Below are 15,697 nucleotides of genomic sequence, written 5' to 3'. Positions count from 1 at the left end.
ATTGGGATGCCTATTTCATCATTGCATTCAAGCCACAATGCAACTCCCCGATGTGGATGCACTAGCTCATCCATAGCATCCTCACTCTGTTGTCACACTGAATGCTTCTTTGCTTAGGGGGTGAAGGAAAAGTTCTCTATGCCTAGATGGAGCTAAGAAAAGATAGCCTTCGTGGGTGGTTCTCTCTCACGAAAGGTGGATAGAAAAGAAACTACTCATGGAAAAGAGAAAGCTATAAACAAACCTATCTAGCATGCATCCATCAAGCAAGCAAGATTCAATAGCATACATGCAAGCAAGAGTAGAGTAGGTAAGAGTATGCAACCTATCTAGCATGCATCTATCATGTAAGCAAGAATAGAGTAGAGAAGAGCTCACAAGTATTCTATTATAAGGGAATGAATGCGTATTCTTTATTGTTAAAAATGACTTATGTACAAGGGACTACTGTTCACACTAGACTGAGCAAAACTTTAAAATAGTCTAGCCACTATTACTTGTCTTAAGCAAGTATGTACACAAAGTTGTAGACTTTCCCATTCGACATTAAGCTCAAGTAAAGCCGTTTTATATGTTCCAATGCCGTATAGCTGCCGGTTGAGTGGGTAAGATGGTAAAACGTCTAAAGTATACTTGCATATCTCAACTGGTGATGAACTTTAAATAGAACTTTGATGTTTCAAGAAGCTGACATAATGACCTACTCTTGCATAAATTTGTTTTTTTGTGAATAAAGTATTTATGGGGAGCTTGTTGGAAATGCAGGACCCAAATGGAGTCTCTACACAGTAGCACCTGTGCAATTTGCAGTGTGTCTAGGCTCAGTTATTGGATGCATTGTGCTTGGGGGCCAAAGCATGAAGGTCTCTTCCAAAAAAACGATTTTAAGTTTGCTGGAAAGTCATGACTGCATGTTTTCATTCATTAGCAAATGATTTATGTTTAATCTCTTGATAAAACGAAAAAACAGTTAAATGTATTCAATCTACCACCGCAAGGGACATGTAAGCTTTTCTTGATTTATTTGTTTCAAAAATTCAATCTAAGCTGTATGTATTGAACTTTTTTTTTTGAAATCTTTTTGCAGTTAATCTATTCAATCTACCACGCAGATGGACCTATACAGCTTTACGAATTTATCATTTTTTTTGGGATAGTGATGCTGGTTTTGTCTCAGCTGCCATCCTTCCACTCGTTGAGATACATCAACCTTTTATCTTTGCTAATGTGCCTGGGATACAGCATATGTGCGGTGGGCGGCTCAATCTATGCAGGTTGGAACTGGGCAACGGCCAAACTTTTGGGTCTGAGGCCCTGAAAGTATGTTCTAATTTGTGAATGTATCCACTAACTTGAGTTAATAAGTCTTTTAACACATCTAATTAAACACAATCCTTACTCCATGCTGTGCTGGGCTGTAGGCCACCATTACTCTACTGAGAAAGATTACACTCTTCAAGGGGGGAGAGTGAGCAAAATGTTTGGAGTTTTCAATTCTTTAGTTGTCATTGCTACAACCTTTGGAAATAGCATTATCCCTGAGATACAGGTACTAGTTAACTTATTAAACTTTACCCAACAAAAGTTTAATCTTAGTTGCAAGAATCTTTCAAATCATTCCTTTCTTAATGCTTTTGCCTTGCTTCATCATGCCCAAAATGCATCTTTATGAGTTCAATTAAGGCATAACGTGTTGTTTTTAATTCATTCTGATTGATTTCTTATGTATTGTTTCTATCTCTATTAGGCTACGTTGGCCCCTCCTGTATCAGGAAAGATGTTCAAGGGTTTGTCTTTGTGCTATGCGGTGGTGGTACCAACCTTCTCTTCCGTCGCGGTCTCTGGGTATTGGGCGTTCGGTAATCAAGCCTCAGGAGACCTCCTGTCCAACCTGGCTCCATCAGGCCAACCAGCTCTTGTGCCCAACTGGCTTATCTTTATAGCCAATATGTTTGTCATCATACAGCTTTTGGCTGTGGCATTGGTGAGTTGCATTTTAAAAACAGTTTTAGCCAAATACATGCACCAGGCTGTTCTTGGTAATCTTCAGAAGCAAATTTATTTACTTGTTTTGCATTTGTGTGTGTGTATACATAACTGTTTGTGTGCATGTATACGTGTCTGTATATATGCTGTACATGTACATGTATGTATGTGCATGTCTCACGCCCACAGACACACATGTATGCTTATACATATTACATACATGTACATGTGTGTACGCATGTCTCACGCCTCACACACATGTACGTTTAGAAAGCCTGAAAGGAAGGGTACCGTAGTGCCCAAATGAAAAAGCATCCTTGCTTTGCAGCTGGATAAAAGAATTATCAATGCTCAAAATGGACAAACTTTCCCACATGGTTGCTTTGTGGCTGGATCAAGCACTGGGCAAAGATACATCAGAAACCTAAATTTGTCTTACCCAAAAATCTTTTGTTTCCAAGGATGAAGAGTTGCTACTCTAAGAATGATCATACTATTGGTGAAATGGATGAAGCTAGTGGACGTGTCATGTATTACAAAAAGAGGACTCAGACCCAAAAATGGAGCCAAGAGTTGTGGTTGAGTAAAACGAAAACCAAAATAACCCAAAACCAAAGGATCACGTTTAGACAGGATCTCAACAGAGATGAGGAAAGATTCCCCCTTGTCTCATGTACAAGGGGGAGCCAAAGTAGAAGCCGGGGTGTGCGGGGTTGTCATTGTAAAAGCCATGGGATGCCTCTGTCAGCAGAGAAGATGCTACAGAGATGAGGCCGGATGGGCTGATTCAGAAGTTGCTGTGCACCTTCATCATCAGAAATGGGCTTAGAATAAAGCATGCAGATAGCCATTGTCATGACTTTGTGAAAGTGGAACAGCATGAGTGTCAGCATCATGGTTGGTGAGCAAGATAAATATTTAATGATTCATATTTGGGTGCCCGGACAAATAGTTATATGTGTGGACATCCTTAAGTGTGAAGAGGGACCAAGGACTTTAATATTTATAATGTTTTAACCTTGGGTGGCCCCTAGGCATAAGTGGCCCTTAGAAAGTTTGATAAACTTTAGAAGGGGGCCACTAGGATATTATTGGAAGGGGGCAACTCCACTTTTGGAGGTACACACCTCTCTCTTCTCTCTCTCTTGCTTTTGGAGAGAAGTGGTGCAAGTTGGCTACGTGGAGGAGAAGGGAAACACAGCTGCGTGGAGAGTAGCCGTACAGAACACAGGCCGTACAGTACAGGCGGCTGCAGGTTGATTGGTGGCTGGTACAGGCGGTGCTGGCGACGAGGGTGCGGATAGCAGGTGCAGTCAGGTACGGTGCAGTTCCGTACAGCTGACACAGGCGGCGGCTGCTGTACGACAGCTGGTACAGGCGGCAGCTGCACACTATCTGGTACAGGTGGCTGCAGTGCATCGCCAGGATATAGGCTGACAAGGACAGCTCAGACCTGTATGGACAGGTGCAGGCTGACAAGGACAGCTCTGTCTAGCAGGTATAGACGGGTACAGTGCAGACCCGTATAGCTGGTACAGGTGGTGGTGTATCAAACAGGCGGCGGTTGCAGAAGCTGACCTGTACGGACAGGTACAGGCGGGTACAGTCCGGTTCAGTCCAGCAGTTCAGGTGGTGCATCAGTCAGGTGACTGCAGGGAGGGAAAGTACCGACAGGTACACACGTGTGGCAAGTACAGACTCATACAGACAACCACACGTGTGATGCAGAGTTGCTGATACAGGCGGCTGCAAGTACAGACTGGTACAGTCAAACCCTCTGGTGCAGAACTGCGCATAAAAATTGGTAAGCTCTGAACATATCAATCTTTCTTTCTTTTCACTGGCTTATGTCTGCTGCTGCAGAGTTGTTTCATCTGGCCCTTTGTGAGAGGAAGGGTATAGCAGTTTGAAGGGTGGAAACAGAGACTGGACAGTGGATTGGTTTTTAGGCTGAGTTTGAAGCCATGAACATGGAACAGCCAGATGTGTGCTCAAGGCTGCCCTGTTGAATTGTCTTGGTTGATTAGAGGGAAACACAGTGTGTTGCTTTTGTGGGACACAGATTTGTATGTGAATCCTCTATGCTAAGAGGTCTTGAGGGCTGCCAGATTGAACATGCAGGTTTACTTTCCTTGACTGGCTTTGTTGTACTCAGTTATACGTTCCATTGAATTTGAATAAAGAAATACCGAAAGGGGCGCTAAGCTTTGGGGCCAACAGGTGTCGATTTTCTTTCAGTTCTGGAGCATTCTAGCTCCTGTTAATTTGTTATTTATTTGGACTACAATTGGAAGGGTGACTGCTAGTCTACCGCACTTTGGTTTCTACCAGAGGCCGGTTTCAAGGTTCCGTTGCCGGGACCCATCATCAACTTTCTTAAGGGGGTGAGCTCGTGGTTGTCTCGAGGAAAGTCATTGCTGAAAAATTCAGCAACATGTCAGACACAGAAGATGAATATTTTTATGATGAAGAGGAAGAGCAAGAGCCCTCTCTTGAGAGAAATGAATCTGAGGAAATTCTTGCAGGAGAACAGGCTGCAGATGATGCACAATATGAGGATGTAAAACAGCCAGAAGATATGCCTAGTAAAGAGGAAGATGATGCTCAGTTTAAAAATCGTTTGGCAGGTGTAATGGATGTGTTTATGTAGCTCACTCAAAGTGAGAAGTTTGCTGAATTTATGAGATCCCGTTCTGAGCCTGAAAAGAAGAAGAAGAAAGTGCGTTCTAAGAACCCACCTCAGGGCAATAGTGGTGCCTTCCCACAGGATCCATCTTTTGGACAGTTTCCGAACATGCAGTATACTTTTGGTGCTAACTCACAGAGTTCTTTTTTCGGACAGCCATCTATTCCACAGTAGTCTATGCATCCAGGCTATTTTGGTGGTGGTTTTGTGTTCCAATCCATGACTGGGGGTTATCCTCAGGGAGGCATGGGTATTCCAGGGAATTTTGGAGCTAGTTTTCAGCCTGGTATGCAAGGGAATATGTATGGTGGTATGCAGTCCGGAATGCAAGGAAACATGTTTGGGGGCATGCAGCCCGGAATGCAAGGAAACATGTATGGGGGTATGCAGCCCGGTATGCATAGTGGTATGTTTGGAAACATGGCTGGAATGTATGGAATGCCAGGTGTGGAAATTGGTAATGTTGACCCTATGATGGGCATGAATGCCGGGGGTAGCAATCTTGTGAAGCCACTTCCTTACGATAATCTAACGCCTATGGGCAAGGCGAAGGATTATAAGGAAGGGGGAGCTGCAGTGAAATTTGACACGTTCAGTGGGGCCAAAGATAAGCTAAAGGCACTTACCTTTTTACAGCAGTTTGACGCTGCTTTTTCTGGTGGTAATTACACGGAATCCTCTAAGGTGAGAAAAGCTGCGACTTTTCTCAAGGGCAATGCATTGCAGTGGTGGTCCACTCTTCTTTTACAGGGCATAGCACCATCTACTTGGGTACAGTTTAAGCAGGTGTTCTCTTCCGTATGGCTCACATCTACTTTTGAGGTGGATGTAATGACAGCATGGCACAAGCTGGATGCATCAAAGTGTGAAAATCTTGAGGATTATAATAAGAAGTTTTGGGAAGCTTTACTCCCAGTTACTTCCTATCGTGCAGTGCCTTTGTCTGAGCAGGTGGAGAAGTATTGTTGTAGGCTGCCCAAGGAAGTGCGTGACTATTGCATAAAGACTCGAGTAACAAATATGTCGCAGATGATAGAGAATGCTATGACAGCAAATGCGTTACTCACTGGGATCTCATCTGGATTTAAAGGAAGTAAAAGCTTAAGCAAGAGATCTGAAAAGTCAGGGCATGCTTCGCGTGATGCAAAAGGGTCTACAGAGAAGCGGTATAAGAAGTTACCAATGCCCAAGAGAACTCGTGAGGAGAGAGAGGCTTTGATGGATGCTTGGAAATGTTTTTACTGTACAGAAGAGGGACATATGTCTTTTAATTGTCCCAAGCGTAAGTCTGTTAGAAGTTATCTCCTGTCTAGATTTATACACCAGGGCCTTGGTTGTGGGTGTGCCCGCCCTTATGAGGTGTTTTATCATTTTTCCCCACACTCCGTATTTTTCCCCTATTTTTTTCCATTTGTCCAGTGGTTGGGAGGGTTGCCAGAGGATGCCAGGAGCACTCCAGTGCTGGCCGACTGCATACACATGAGTCGTGGGCTACTGGACTGCTGGCCGACTGCAATTTCTCAGTCGTGGGTACTTTTTTGCTGGCCGATTGCATTTATGCAGTCGTGGACATTTTTCAGCAGTCGTGGGCACTTCTTATGCTGGCCGACTGCTCTCCCAGGGGCATATATATAGGTCCCCAGCCCCATACCACTATTTGTATCATATTCGGGATCTTCTTGTGTATATCAGAGCAGAGTTACACGCCTACATCTCTCTCTCTCTTGTGTTGTTTTTCTGCCTGCGTTTTTTGCTCTTGTGTTCCCAGATCTGGTCATCATCTCCGCTGCGTATTCTGACATGGTATCAGAGCCCTAGGCTCTAGATAGGTCTTGGGATTTGTGTGAGCAAGAGGGGGACTGTTTTGTGGCTGATTGGTGGACTGTTTTGGGCTGATCGGGAAGAGAAGGTGCAAGAGGAAGGCGGGCTGATTTGCTGGACAGCCACTTGCAGGTTTTAGTTCTTCTTTGTTCCCACCCACCCACCCTTTTCAGAGTACATCCCCGCTATGGCAGATCTGTTTGAGATGGCCGAGAGACATGTGAAGATCCCGACTCTCCCCACGTTCCCGGTGGACCGTCAGTTGGACGGGAGCAACTACGGCATATGGAAGGTGATGATGGAATCTGTTCTGGAGTCTTAGACCTCGTCGATTTCGTCGTTGTTGGTGTTCCACGGCCGGAAGTTGAGGAAGGGGAGTTACCGTCAACCCGAAAGGACCGGGAGGCTCAGACACAGATGTGGGATCGTGTCAACGCCAGGGTCCGTTCGTTTATCTTTCTCAACTGCACACCGCAGGTAATCAATCATGTAAAGCATATGATGCTGGCCAGAGGTATATGGCAGCATTTGGCCTCACTTTACAACAGGGTATCGCCCATGAAGAGGATTTCCTTGGAAGTACAGATGCAGGTTATGAGCCCTGCAAAGTCGGCGACTATGCGGGAGCATATTAACAAGCTGCAGGCTCTTCAGCAGGAAGTTCTTCAGGCTGGGAAGGAGATATCGTCAGAGGACATGGCCATAACGTTGCTGTCACATTTGCTCTCTTCGTACTCAGCATTTTACTCGTCTTTGATTACCAGTGGCAGGCTCAGCACCATCACGTGGGAGGAGCTTGTGCCCATGGTCCTGGACCAGGAGGAACGATTCACGAACCCTCCTTAGGGTGGAGGTTCGGAGGCCTTAACTGGCCAACGGTCGAAAGGCCGTAACTCCGGCAAAGGGAAGGCTTCATCGGAGAAGTCTTCTGAGAAGAAGTCCGACGCTGACCGCGAGAAACTGAAGGCAGAGAGGACCTGTAATGATTGTGGCGAGAAAGGCCACTATTGGAGGCAGTGTCCCAAGCGAAAGACCGAGAAGGATGAAGACTCCTCAGCAGCCATCATGAAGACTCCGGCTTTTGTGCACCTGGAGGTGATGGACACTGATGTTTCATTTTCTTCAGGCAGGGAGGAGATTGGAGGACTCTCTGCAACGGATACTCGGGAGTGGATTCTCGATAGTGGTGCTTCCAGGCACATGACTCCTTCCCGTTCCGGTTTACAGGATCTCTGCAGGCTTTCTGGTCATATTCTAACTGGGGATACGTCCACTATCCCAGTTCACAGTGAGGGCAGGATGGAGATAGTTCCCGATGGCAGAGGGGGGAAGCATTCCTCCCAGGTGTTGTATATTCCGGCACTTGGTTTTCATCTGTTGTCAGTGCATCAGGTTTGCAAGACTGGCGTACGGGTGGAGTTTGATGAGCATTTTGTTGCTCTCCGGGACAAAGCAACAGGCCAAGTGGTTTGGGAAGGCGGAGTGGAGAATGGAGTTTACAGGCTTTCAACACTCTCTCTCCCAGGTCCTCAGGTTTGTGATGAGTGGCAGTCTGGTAATGACCACTTAAGTGTGGATATGCTGCAGGTGCGGGCTTTCCGAGACCAGGTGGTGGATAACTTGCCAGTAGATTGCAGCAGTTGGCAGGAACTTTCCAGTACTGATGTTGGTAGTTCTTGTGTTCGTCAGTCAGAGGAAGCTGAACAGGTCACTTATGCTCTGATGTCTCATCGTGTTCGGGACAAAGAACCTCCAGTAGATGAGGATGTTCTTTCCACGGGGACCTTTCGGAAAGCCAGGCAGGTGGCAGGTGCTTACTTGCAGAAGGAGGTGGTTTCTCCAGGCTTTGTGGTTCCGGATTCAGAGGGGGTTGTTGACAGGTTTCATCAGGTTTCCAGGACTTGTTTGTGCACCGTAACAGGTGTTGATCCTTGTGAGCAATGTGATGTCTGTGTGACTCAGACGCTGTATGGTTCATTGATCTGGTTGATGGACACCAGATTGGACGGGAGCTTCCTGATGAGGCAGTTGAGCTCATGGTTGCAGATGTCTCTTTGGGAGACAGGATTGCGTTTCCTGTGGTTTTTGCGGCATGCGAAGGATCATGGACTCTTGTACACAGGAGGGGGATTGTTGGATGGAGTCCGACTCCACGGCTGGAGTGACTCAGTTTGGGGAGGAGATCCGGACACGAGGAGATCTACTTATGGCCCAGGAGCAGTTTTACGGAGCAGCAGGAGGTTACCTTGCAGGTTTGGGCTTCCACTGGAGGAACCCATGGTCATCGAGAGGCACTTTGTTCGTGAACAGATCGTTGCTGATGACATCTTGCTAGAGTTCTGTTCGACGGAGGACAGTACGGTGGACCTCTTCACGAAGTCGCTCTCTCAGGATTTGCTCGGGCGGCACCCTAGCTCCCAGTGGTTGGTTTCACAGCCAGGAGCTGAGAGGGGGTGTTAGAAGTCATCTCCTGTCTAGATTTATACACCAGGGCCTTTGTTGTGGGTGTGCCCGCCCTTATGAGGTGTTTTATCATTTTTTCCCACACTCCGTATTTTTCCCCTATTTTTTCCCATTTTTCCAGTGGTTGGGAGGGTTGCCAGAGGATGCCAGGAGCACTCCAGTGCTGGCCGACTGCATACACATGAGTCGTGGGCTACTGGACTGTTGGCCGACTGCAGTTTCTCAGTCGTGGGCACTTTTCTGTTGGCCGACTGCATTTATGCAGTCGTGGACATTTTTCAGCAGTCGTGGGCACTTCCTATGCTGGCCGACTGCTCTCCCAGGGGCATATATATAGGCCCCCAGTCCCATATCACTATTTGTATCATATTCGGGATCTTCTTGTGTATATCAGAGCAGAGTTACACGCCTACATCTCTCTCTCTCTTGTGCTGTTTTTCTGCCTGTGTTTTTTGCTCGTGTTCCCAGATCTTGTCATCATCTCCGCTGCGTATTCTGACAAAGTCCCAAAAGGACTCAAGGGGAGCCCAAGTCTAAGAAACCAAAACCTTCTGCAGGGTTAGTTCCTGATCTTGTTGGGGAACAGCCAGGTGGTGAAGAGACAGGTGGTGAAGAGACTGAGTTGTGCAAGGCATGGGGGGGCAAAGTGAGAGATCAAAATGCCTTGATTTTCTTTGACACAGGTGCTAGAGCCAACTTTATTTCATCTGATTTGGCTGGCCGATTGGGGATTCGTGCAGAGGAGATGGGGCCTTTGTATGAGGCTAATATGGCTTGTCTTGGGTATGCAGAACCCGTTACTCCTATTATTGGGAAGCTCAGGCTTCATGTGCAGGGTTATGTTGACAGTGAGGAGTTTTTCATCATGCCACTTGATGGATGTGATGTTTTGTTGGGTATGCCATGGTGCCATAGAGTACATACGGTGGTGGATACATACAATAGGAAGATTGCTTTAACTCATAGAGGGAAAGAGCATATTTTGGATGTAAAGCTAAAAGGGGAATTTGTTCCTATTGTATCAGCTTCGGCAATTTCATCAATAATGAAAAAGCATCTTTCCGCGTACTTGATTTTTGTAAAGGATGCAAAAGATGATGAGTCTAAATCTAATTTATCTACGTTAGATAAAGACATGACTGATTTCTTACGTGAGTTCCAAGATTGTTTTTTCGAGTCATTGCCAGGAGAACTTCCTCCGGAAAGGCCAGAAGATCATGCTATTGATCTAATTCCGGGGAGTACTCCACCAAATAGACCGCCGTTCCGTGTTAGTGCAGCCCAACAAGAAGAAATTATGAGTCAGGTACAGGAGTTGTTGAATAAAGGGTTGATTCAACCTAGCTCATCACCCTTTTGCTCACCTGTACTCTTAGTGCAAAAGAAAGATGGTTCTTGGCGCATGTGTATTGATTACAGGGCGCTAAACAAGAATAACTCCGGAAGCATAGGCTGGCTATTAATGGCAAGAAGAGTGAGTTCTTCTTGGAAGAGATACATTTCTTGGAGCATATTGTGTCTAAGCATGGAGTCCGTATGGATCCTTCGAAGGTGGAAGCAATTCTTAATTGGCCAGATTTGAGGACCGTGCATGATGTACACAGCTTTTTGGGATTGTGTTCCTATTACAGGCGGTACATACGGTATTTTGCTAAGATTGCTTCGCCTCTTCATGCCTTAACAAAGAAGGCAACTCCGTTTAGATGGGATGATAAGGAAATTACAGTCTTTAAAAAGCTTAAAGAAAAGCTTACTTCGGATCCCATATTGGTATTACCGGATCTCTGAAAGGCTTTTGTTGTCCAATGTGATGCATGTGGAAATAGCATTGGGGCAGTTCTCATGCAGGAAGGACATGTGATAGCCTATGAGAGTCGTATATTGCAGAATGCCGAGAAGCATTTACAGGTTTATGAGAAAGAGATGTTGGCTGTAATTCATGCTCTTTCTACATGGAAACACTATTTGCTTGGGGCTGATTTCACTGTGCAGACAGATCATCAGACCTTGCGTTATTTCCTCACGCAAACTAAACTTTCTGAGAAGCATATGCGATGGGCCAATTTTTTGTCTATGTTCCACTTCCAGATTGTGCATGTGGAAGGCAAAAAGAATGTTGTGGGAGATGCTTTGTCGCGCAAGCCACAGGTCTCAGCAGTTTGACTTGCTTATCATCATGAACTTGATGAGATGAAAGAGCAGTATGCCCATGATGAGGACTTTGGAAGGTTGTATGATCAGATGTCTGAGGGTCAGCGGCATGATCATTATACTCTCAGAGATGGTTTTTTGTTGATGCATGGTAGACTGTGTGTTACCAGGCAATTACGACTCAAGGTTATGATTGAAAGTCATGCTCCACCGTATGCAGGTCATAGAGGTATTGATGCCACGGTAAAAGCAGTTGAGACTTTCTTTTATTGGCCAACCTTGAGAAGAGATGTATGCCCCCAGATGGGCAGTCGGCCTGTTGAAAAAGCCTCCACGACTGTAGCATCAGTCGGCCAGCACTGAATGAAGCCCACGACTGTATATGCCCAGTCGGCCAGCAGTACAGAGGTCCACGACTGCTGTTGGGCAGTCGGCCAGTCACCTGTCTGCTGATGGGTCAGTCAGCCAACTACTCAGTGCTCTTGCCAACTTAGAACTGCCTCCCAAGCCACAGAAAAAAAATGAGAAAAAATAGGGAAAAAATACGGAGAGTGGGGAAAAATGATAAAACACCTCATAAGGGCGGGCACATCCACAACAAAGGCCCTGGTGTATAAAACTGGACAGGAGATGACTTCTAACAAGCTGCGTGGAGAGTAGCCATACAGAACACAGGCCATACAGAACAGGTGGCTGCAGGCCGTACAGAACAGGCGGCTGGTACAGGCGGTGCTGGCGACCAGGGTACAAACAGCAGGTGCAATCAGGTACGGTGCAGTTCCGTACAGCTGGTACATGCGGCGGCTGCTGTGCGACAGCTGGTACAGGTGGCGGCTGCTGTACGACAGCTGGTATAGGCGGCAACTGCACACTATCTGGTACAGGTGGCTGCAGTGCATCGCCAGGATACAGGCTGACAAGGACAGCGCAGACCTGTACGGACAGGTGCAGGCTGACAAGGACAGCTTTGTCCAGCAGGTATAGACGGGTACAGTGCAGACCCGTATAGCTGGTATAGGTGGCGGTGTATCAAACAGGCGGCGGTTGCAGAAGCTGACCTGTACGGACAGGTACAGGCGGGTACAGTCCGGTTCAGTCTAGCAGTTCAAGCGGTGCATCAGTCAGGTGACTGCAGGGAGGAAAAGTACAGACAGGTACACACGTGCTGCAAGTACAGACTCATACAGACAACTACACATGTGATGCAGAGTTGGTGATACAGGCGGCTGCAAGTACAGACTGGTACAGTCAAACCCTTTGGTGCAGAATTGCGCATAAAAATTGGTAAGCTCTGAACATATCAATCTTTCTTTCTTTCCACTGGCTTATGTCTGTTTCATCTGGCCCTTTGTGAGAGGAAGGGTATAGCAGTTTGAAGGGTGGAAACAGAGACTGGACAGTGGATTGTTTTTTAGGCTGAGTTTGAAGCCATGAACATGGAACAGCCAGATGTGTGCTCAAGGCTGCCCTGTTGAATTGTCTTGGTTGATTAGAGGGAAACACAGTGTGTTGCTTTTGTGGGACATAGATTTGTATGTGAATCCTCTATGCTAAGAGGTCTTGAGGGCTGCCAGATTGAACATGCAGGTTTACTTTCCTTGACTGGCTTTGTTGTACTCAGTTAGACATTCCATTGAATTTGAATAAAGAAATACCGAAAGGGGCGCCAAGCTTTGGGGCCAACAGGTGTCGATTTCCTTTCAGTTCTGGAGCATTCTAGCTCCTGTTAATTTGTTATTTATTTGGACTACAATTGGAAGGGTGACTGCTAGTCTACCGCACTTTGGTTTCTACCAGAGGCCGGTTTCAGCCATGCTAAGCAGGGCCCCCCACTGTGGGAGAGCATCAAGTGCACTGGGTTGGGAGAGGCTTGAGGCGTTGTATGCCAGGCCTGAAGAAGCAAACATGGCCCCCCACTGTGGAAGAGGCAGTGGCAGTGCTTTGGAAATAAGCCCTCCGTTGCTGGAGGGGGCGGTTTCACCAAATTCGAACAGGGTCCCTCCGTCGTTTGAGGGGAGCGTTGCAGCATTGGCATGTGTGCAGGGGTATGCAGCGGAGAGGCAGAAGTCTTGATTTGCTATCCGTGTGGCTAGGGCGAAGAGAGAGCACAAAAACCAGAGATTATCTCCTCAGTTGGTTGCCGGTTCACCAAAAAAAGGGGTGTTGAAGATGGCTGCATCAAGATGAACAGAGTTTCTCTCTTTGTCAAGGTCAACCAGTAGTGTCTTGGGCACGGTAGGAGAAGCATGTACAGCAGCATGCAGTGACACTGCAGGTGGGGTCAAAGGGCCCCCTTCGTTCGAGGGGGCTGATTTGGCAGAGGTAAACAAGAGCCCTCCTTCGTGGGAGGGGCCTGGTTTTGCAAGAGCAAGCAAGGGCTCCCCTCGGTGGGGAAAGGCCAGATGTGTACAAACTAGCGATGGCTCTCCTCTCCTCTGGGGGAAAAGCCGAATCTGCAGAAACAGATTACTCAGGTGTGAAGCCAGCCTCATTGGTAGAGGGCAGCAGGGCATACAAGAAGATTCCTCAGAGGTGGGGTCCAGGCATCATGAGGCCCTGAGTGAGTCATTGTTGGGCAGTGGGCTGTTGATGGGCTGCCACAGGCACAAGAGTGGGTAGGGTTGCAATGATACCATGTAAAGTTCTCGATACACAGGCAGAACACAGTGCAGAGATGAGCGCAGTAGGCAAAGGAGTGAATGCCAAGAAATGTATTAACATCATGTATTAACGATTGCTTTACAAGATGGTTGTTGCCTCTTCATTGAAGTTGTTACATAAATGGACAGGTGTCTGGACTGGTGACTGCATGGTATGGTGCCACATCTTGATAGCATGTAAAATAGCAACCATCTCTTGATCATACACATGCATTTGCAACTCCCTCCAAAAAACAAAAAAAAGAGGAGGATCTCCTAAATACACAGAGATGAAAATGTTAGGATAGTTGACATGTCCGTAGCATTCAGGGAAGAGATTGGCTAAGGCCAATGCTCTACCCTTATTTTGACTAGTTAGGTGATGTTAGGCAACTTTTTTTGGTAGCGAACTTGGATTCTGTTCCTAACATGTTGATGTTTTTCTTGGACTTTTGTGTGGTGTCCACCCACGTGTCCCAGCCTAGGAAAGCCAGAATAAAAGGAGTTGATGAACCTAGAAGAGCCATGTGGTGGTTGTGAACCCGACCTAAGCTGTAGCCTTCCATGTTGTGTCCCCCATGGACTAATACAGTCAAATATGAGAAGACAACCAACCGGAAGCCAAGGAGAGCGAGAAGGTGTAGGAACCCCTTTTTCCTCTGAGGAAGTGGGATTACAGAAGAGGACACAGAAGGGCGGCGGTGTGTGTTCAAGAGAACGGTTCCTCCTCCACTGGCAAGCTAGTTGGTCGGTATGATATGATCTAGTTTATGTGAGCGACATTAAGACTAAGAAAAAAGCATACAAAGATGTTTGTCTGATGGATATGGAAGTGTGAAGAAGCATGCCTAGTAGATCATACTTGTTAGGTTTGCTTCCTTAAATACCCACAAATACAAAGGGCTAAGTGTTGGTGTGAGTTTTTAAAGTGGAGTTAATTGGGAGTTTAGAAATGCTACAATCCTTGTTTTGTTGAGGGATGCATATTTGTTTTTGCCAATTAAACTGGTTCATCCTTTGTAAAAACAATATAATATATTCACCTATTCAAAATAATAAATTCCATTAAGTTAAAGAGGCTGGGCAGTTTATTTTATTTTAGGATGTTTATTTCCTACCCAAAAAAATGTTGATTTGATGGCATGCCATGCGGCCATTGCAGGTGTATTCGCAGCCGATGTTTGAGGTGTTGGAAGGGAAGTCTTCCGATGCAAGCGTGGGGATGTTTTCCTTGAGAAATCTTGTACCAAGGCTGTTTCTGAGGGGGTGCTACGTAGCCCTGGCCACCTTCATATCAGCGATGATACCCTTCTTCGGGGACATTAACGCCTTGATTGGCGCCTTCGGTTTCACACCCTTGGATTTTGTCCTCCCCATGGTCTTTTACAACATGGTCCTGAGGCCGTCTCGAAGGTCGCTCATCTTCTGGATCAACACACTCATTGCAGTTGTTTACACCGTCGTCGGCTTGCTGGGTTGTATCTCGGCTGTCCGACAAATTGCTCTCGATGCCGATAGTTATAAGCTCTTCGCCAACTTATAATAACTTGGGGGAGATTTACAAAAACACGGCCCTTGTATAAAATTAATCACACGAAGCCCACGGGCCCCTAGTTGCGCCACTGTGTGTGTGGTGAGCCGCCACCTTCCCACTTAACACAAAATTAACTACACGAGCTCAGAAATTATGTCGTGCCTATTTTTACTTCTTGCCAACATTCACCATTTTTTTCATAATAAATAAATAAAGCAATGGTATTTTATATACTCCAATACTCCCTTGTTTCTTATTTGCTAGTCTTTGCATTCTAAAGCTAACGTCTTAATTTGTACAATTGCACATTCTAAACTAAAACAGCTCCTTCTTTTAGACTAAAATTATGACTATCTTCGCTTTGAGCTTACATATATAAAACCACAACTTTCACTGTAGTTGTATTAATATGTGGCA

The 15,697-nt window shown here is 46.2% G+C and overlaps 1 protein-coding gene across 1 annotated transcript in view; it reads left to right on the top strand.

The window, feature by feature from the left end:
* Positions 1 to 15,372, top strand: part of LOC147622806 (GABA transporter 1-like) — a 16,455-nt gene extending 1,083 nt beyond the window's left edge. The window contains exons 3-7 of the mRNA XM_086822459.1: positions 766 to 863; positions 1,088 to 1,274; positions 1,422 to 1,549; positions 1,748 to 1,984; positions 14,909 to 15,372. Coding sequence (XP_086678585.1) covers positions 766 to 863; positions 1,088 to 1,274; positions 1,422 to 1,549; positions 1,748 to 1,984; positions 14,909 to 15,289 — 1,031 coding nt within the window. The 3' untranslated portion in view covers positions 15,290 to 15,372. The remainder of the gene's footprint in view (positions 1 to 765; positions 864 to 1,087; positions 1,275 to 1,421; positions 1,550 to 1,747; positions 1,985 to 14,908) is intronic.
* The last annotated feature ends 325 nt before the right edge of the window (positions 15,373 to 15,697 follow it).

This window comes from Cibotium barometz, chromosome 28 (genome assembly GCF_041138505.1).
Source record: "Cibotium barometz isolate CiBa-2024 chromosome 28, ASM4113850v1, whole genome shotgun sequence".
Lineage (NCBI taxonomy): Eukaryota > Viridiplantae > Streptophyta > Polypodiopsida > Cyatheales > Cibotiaceae > Cibotium > Cibotium barometz.
This window is presented reverse-complemented; position numbering and strand designations above follow the sequence as displayed.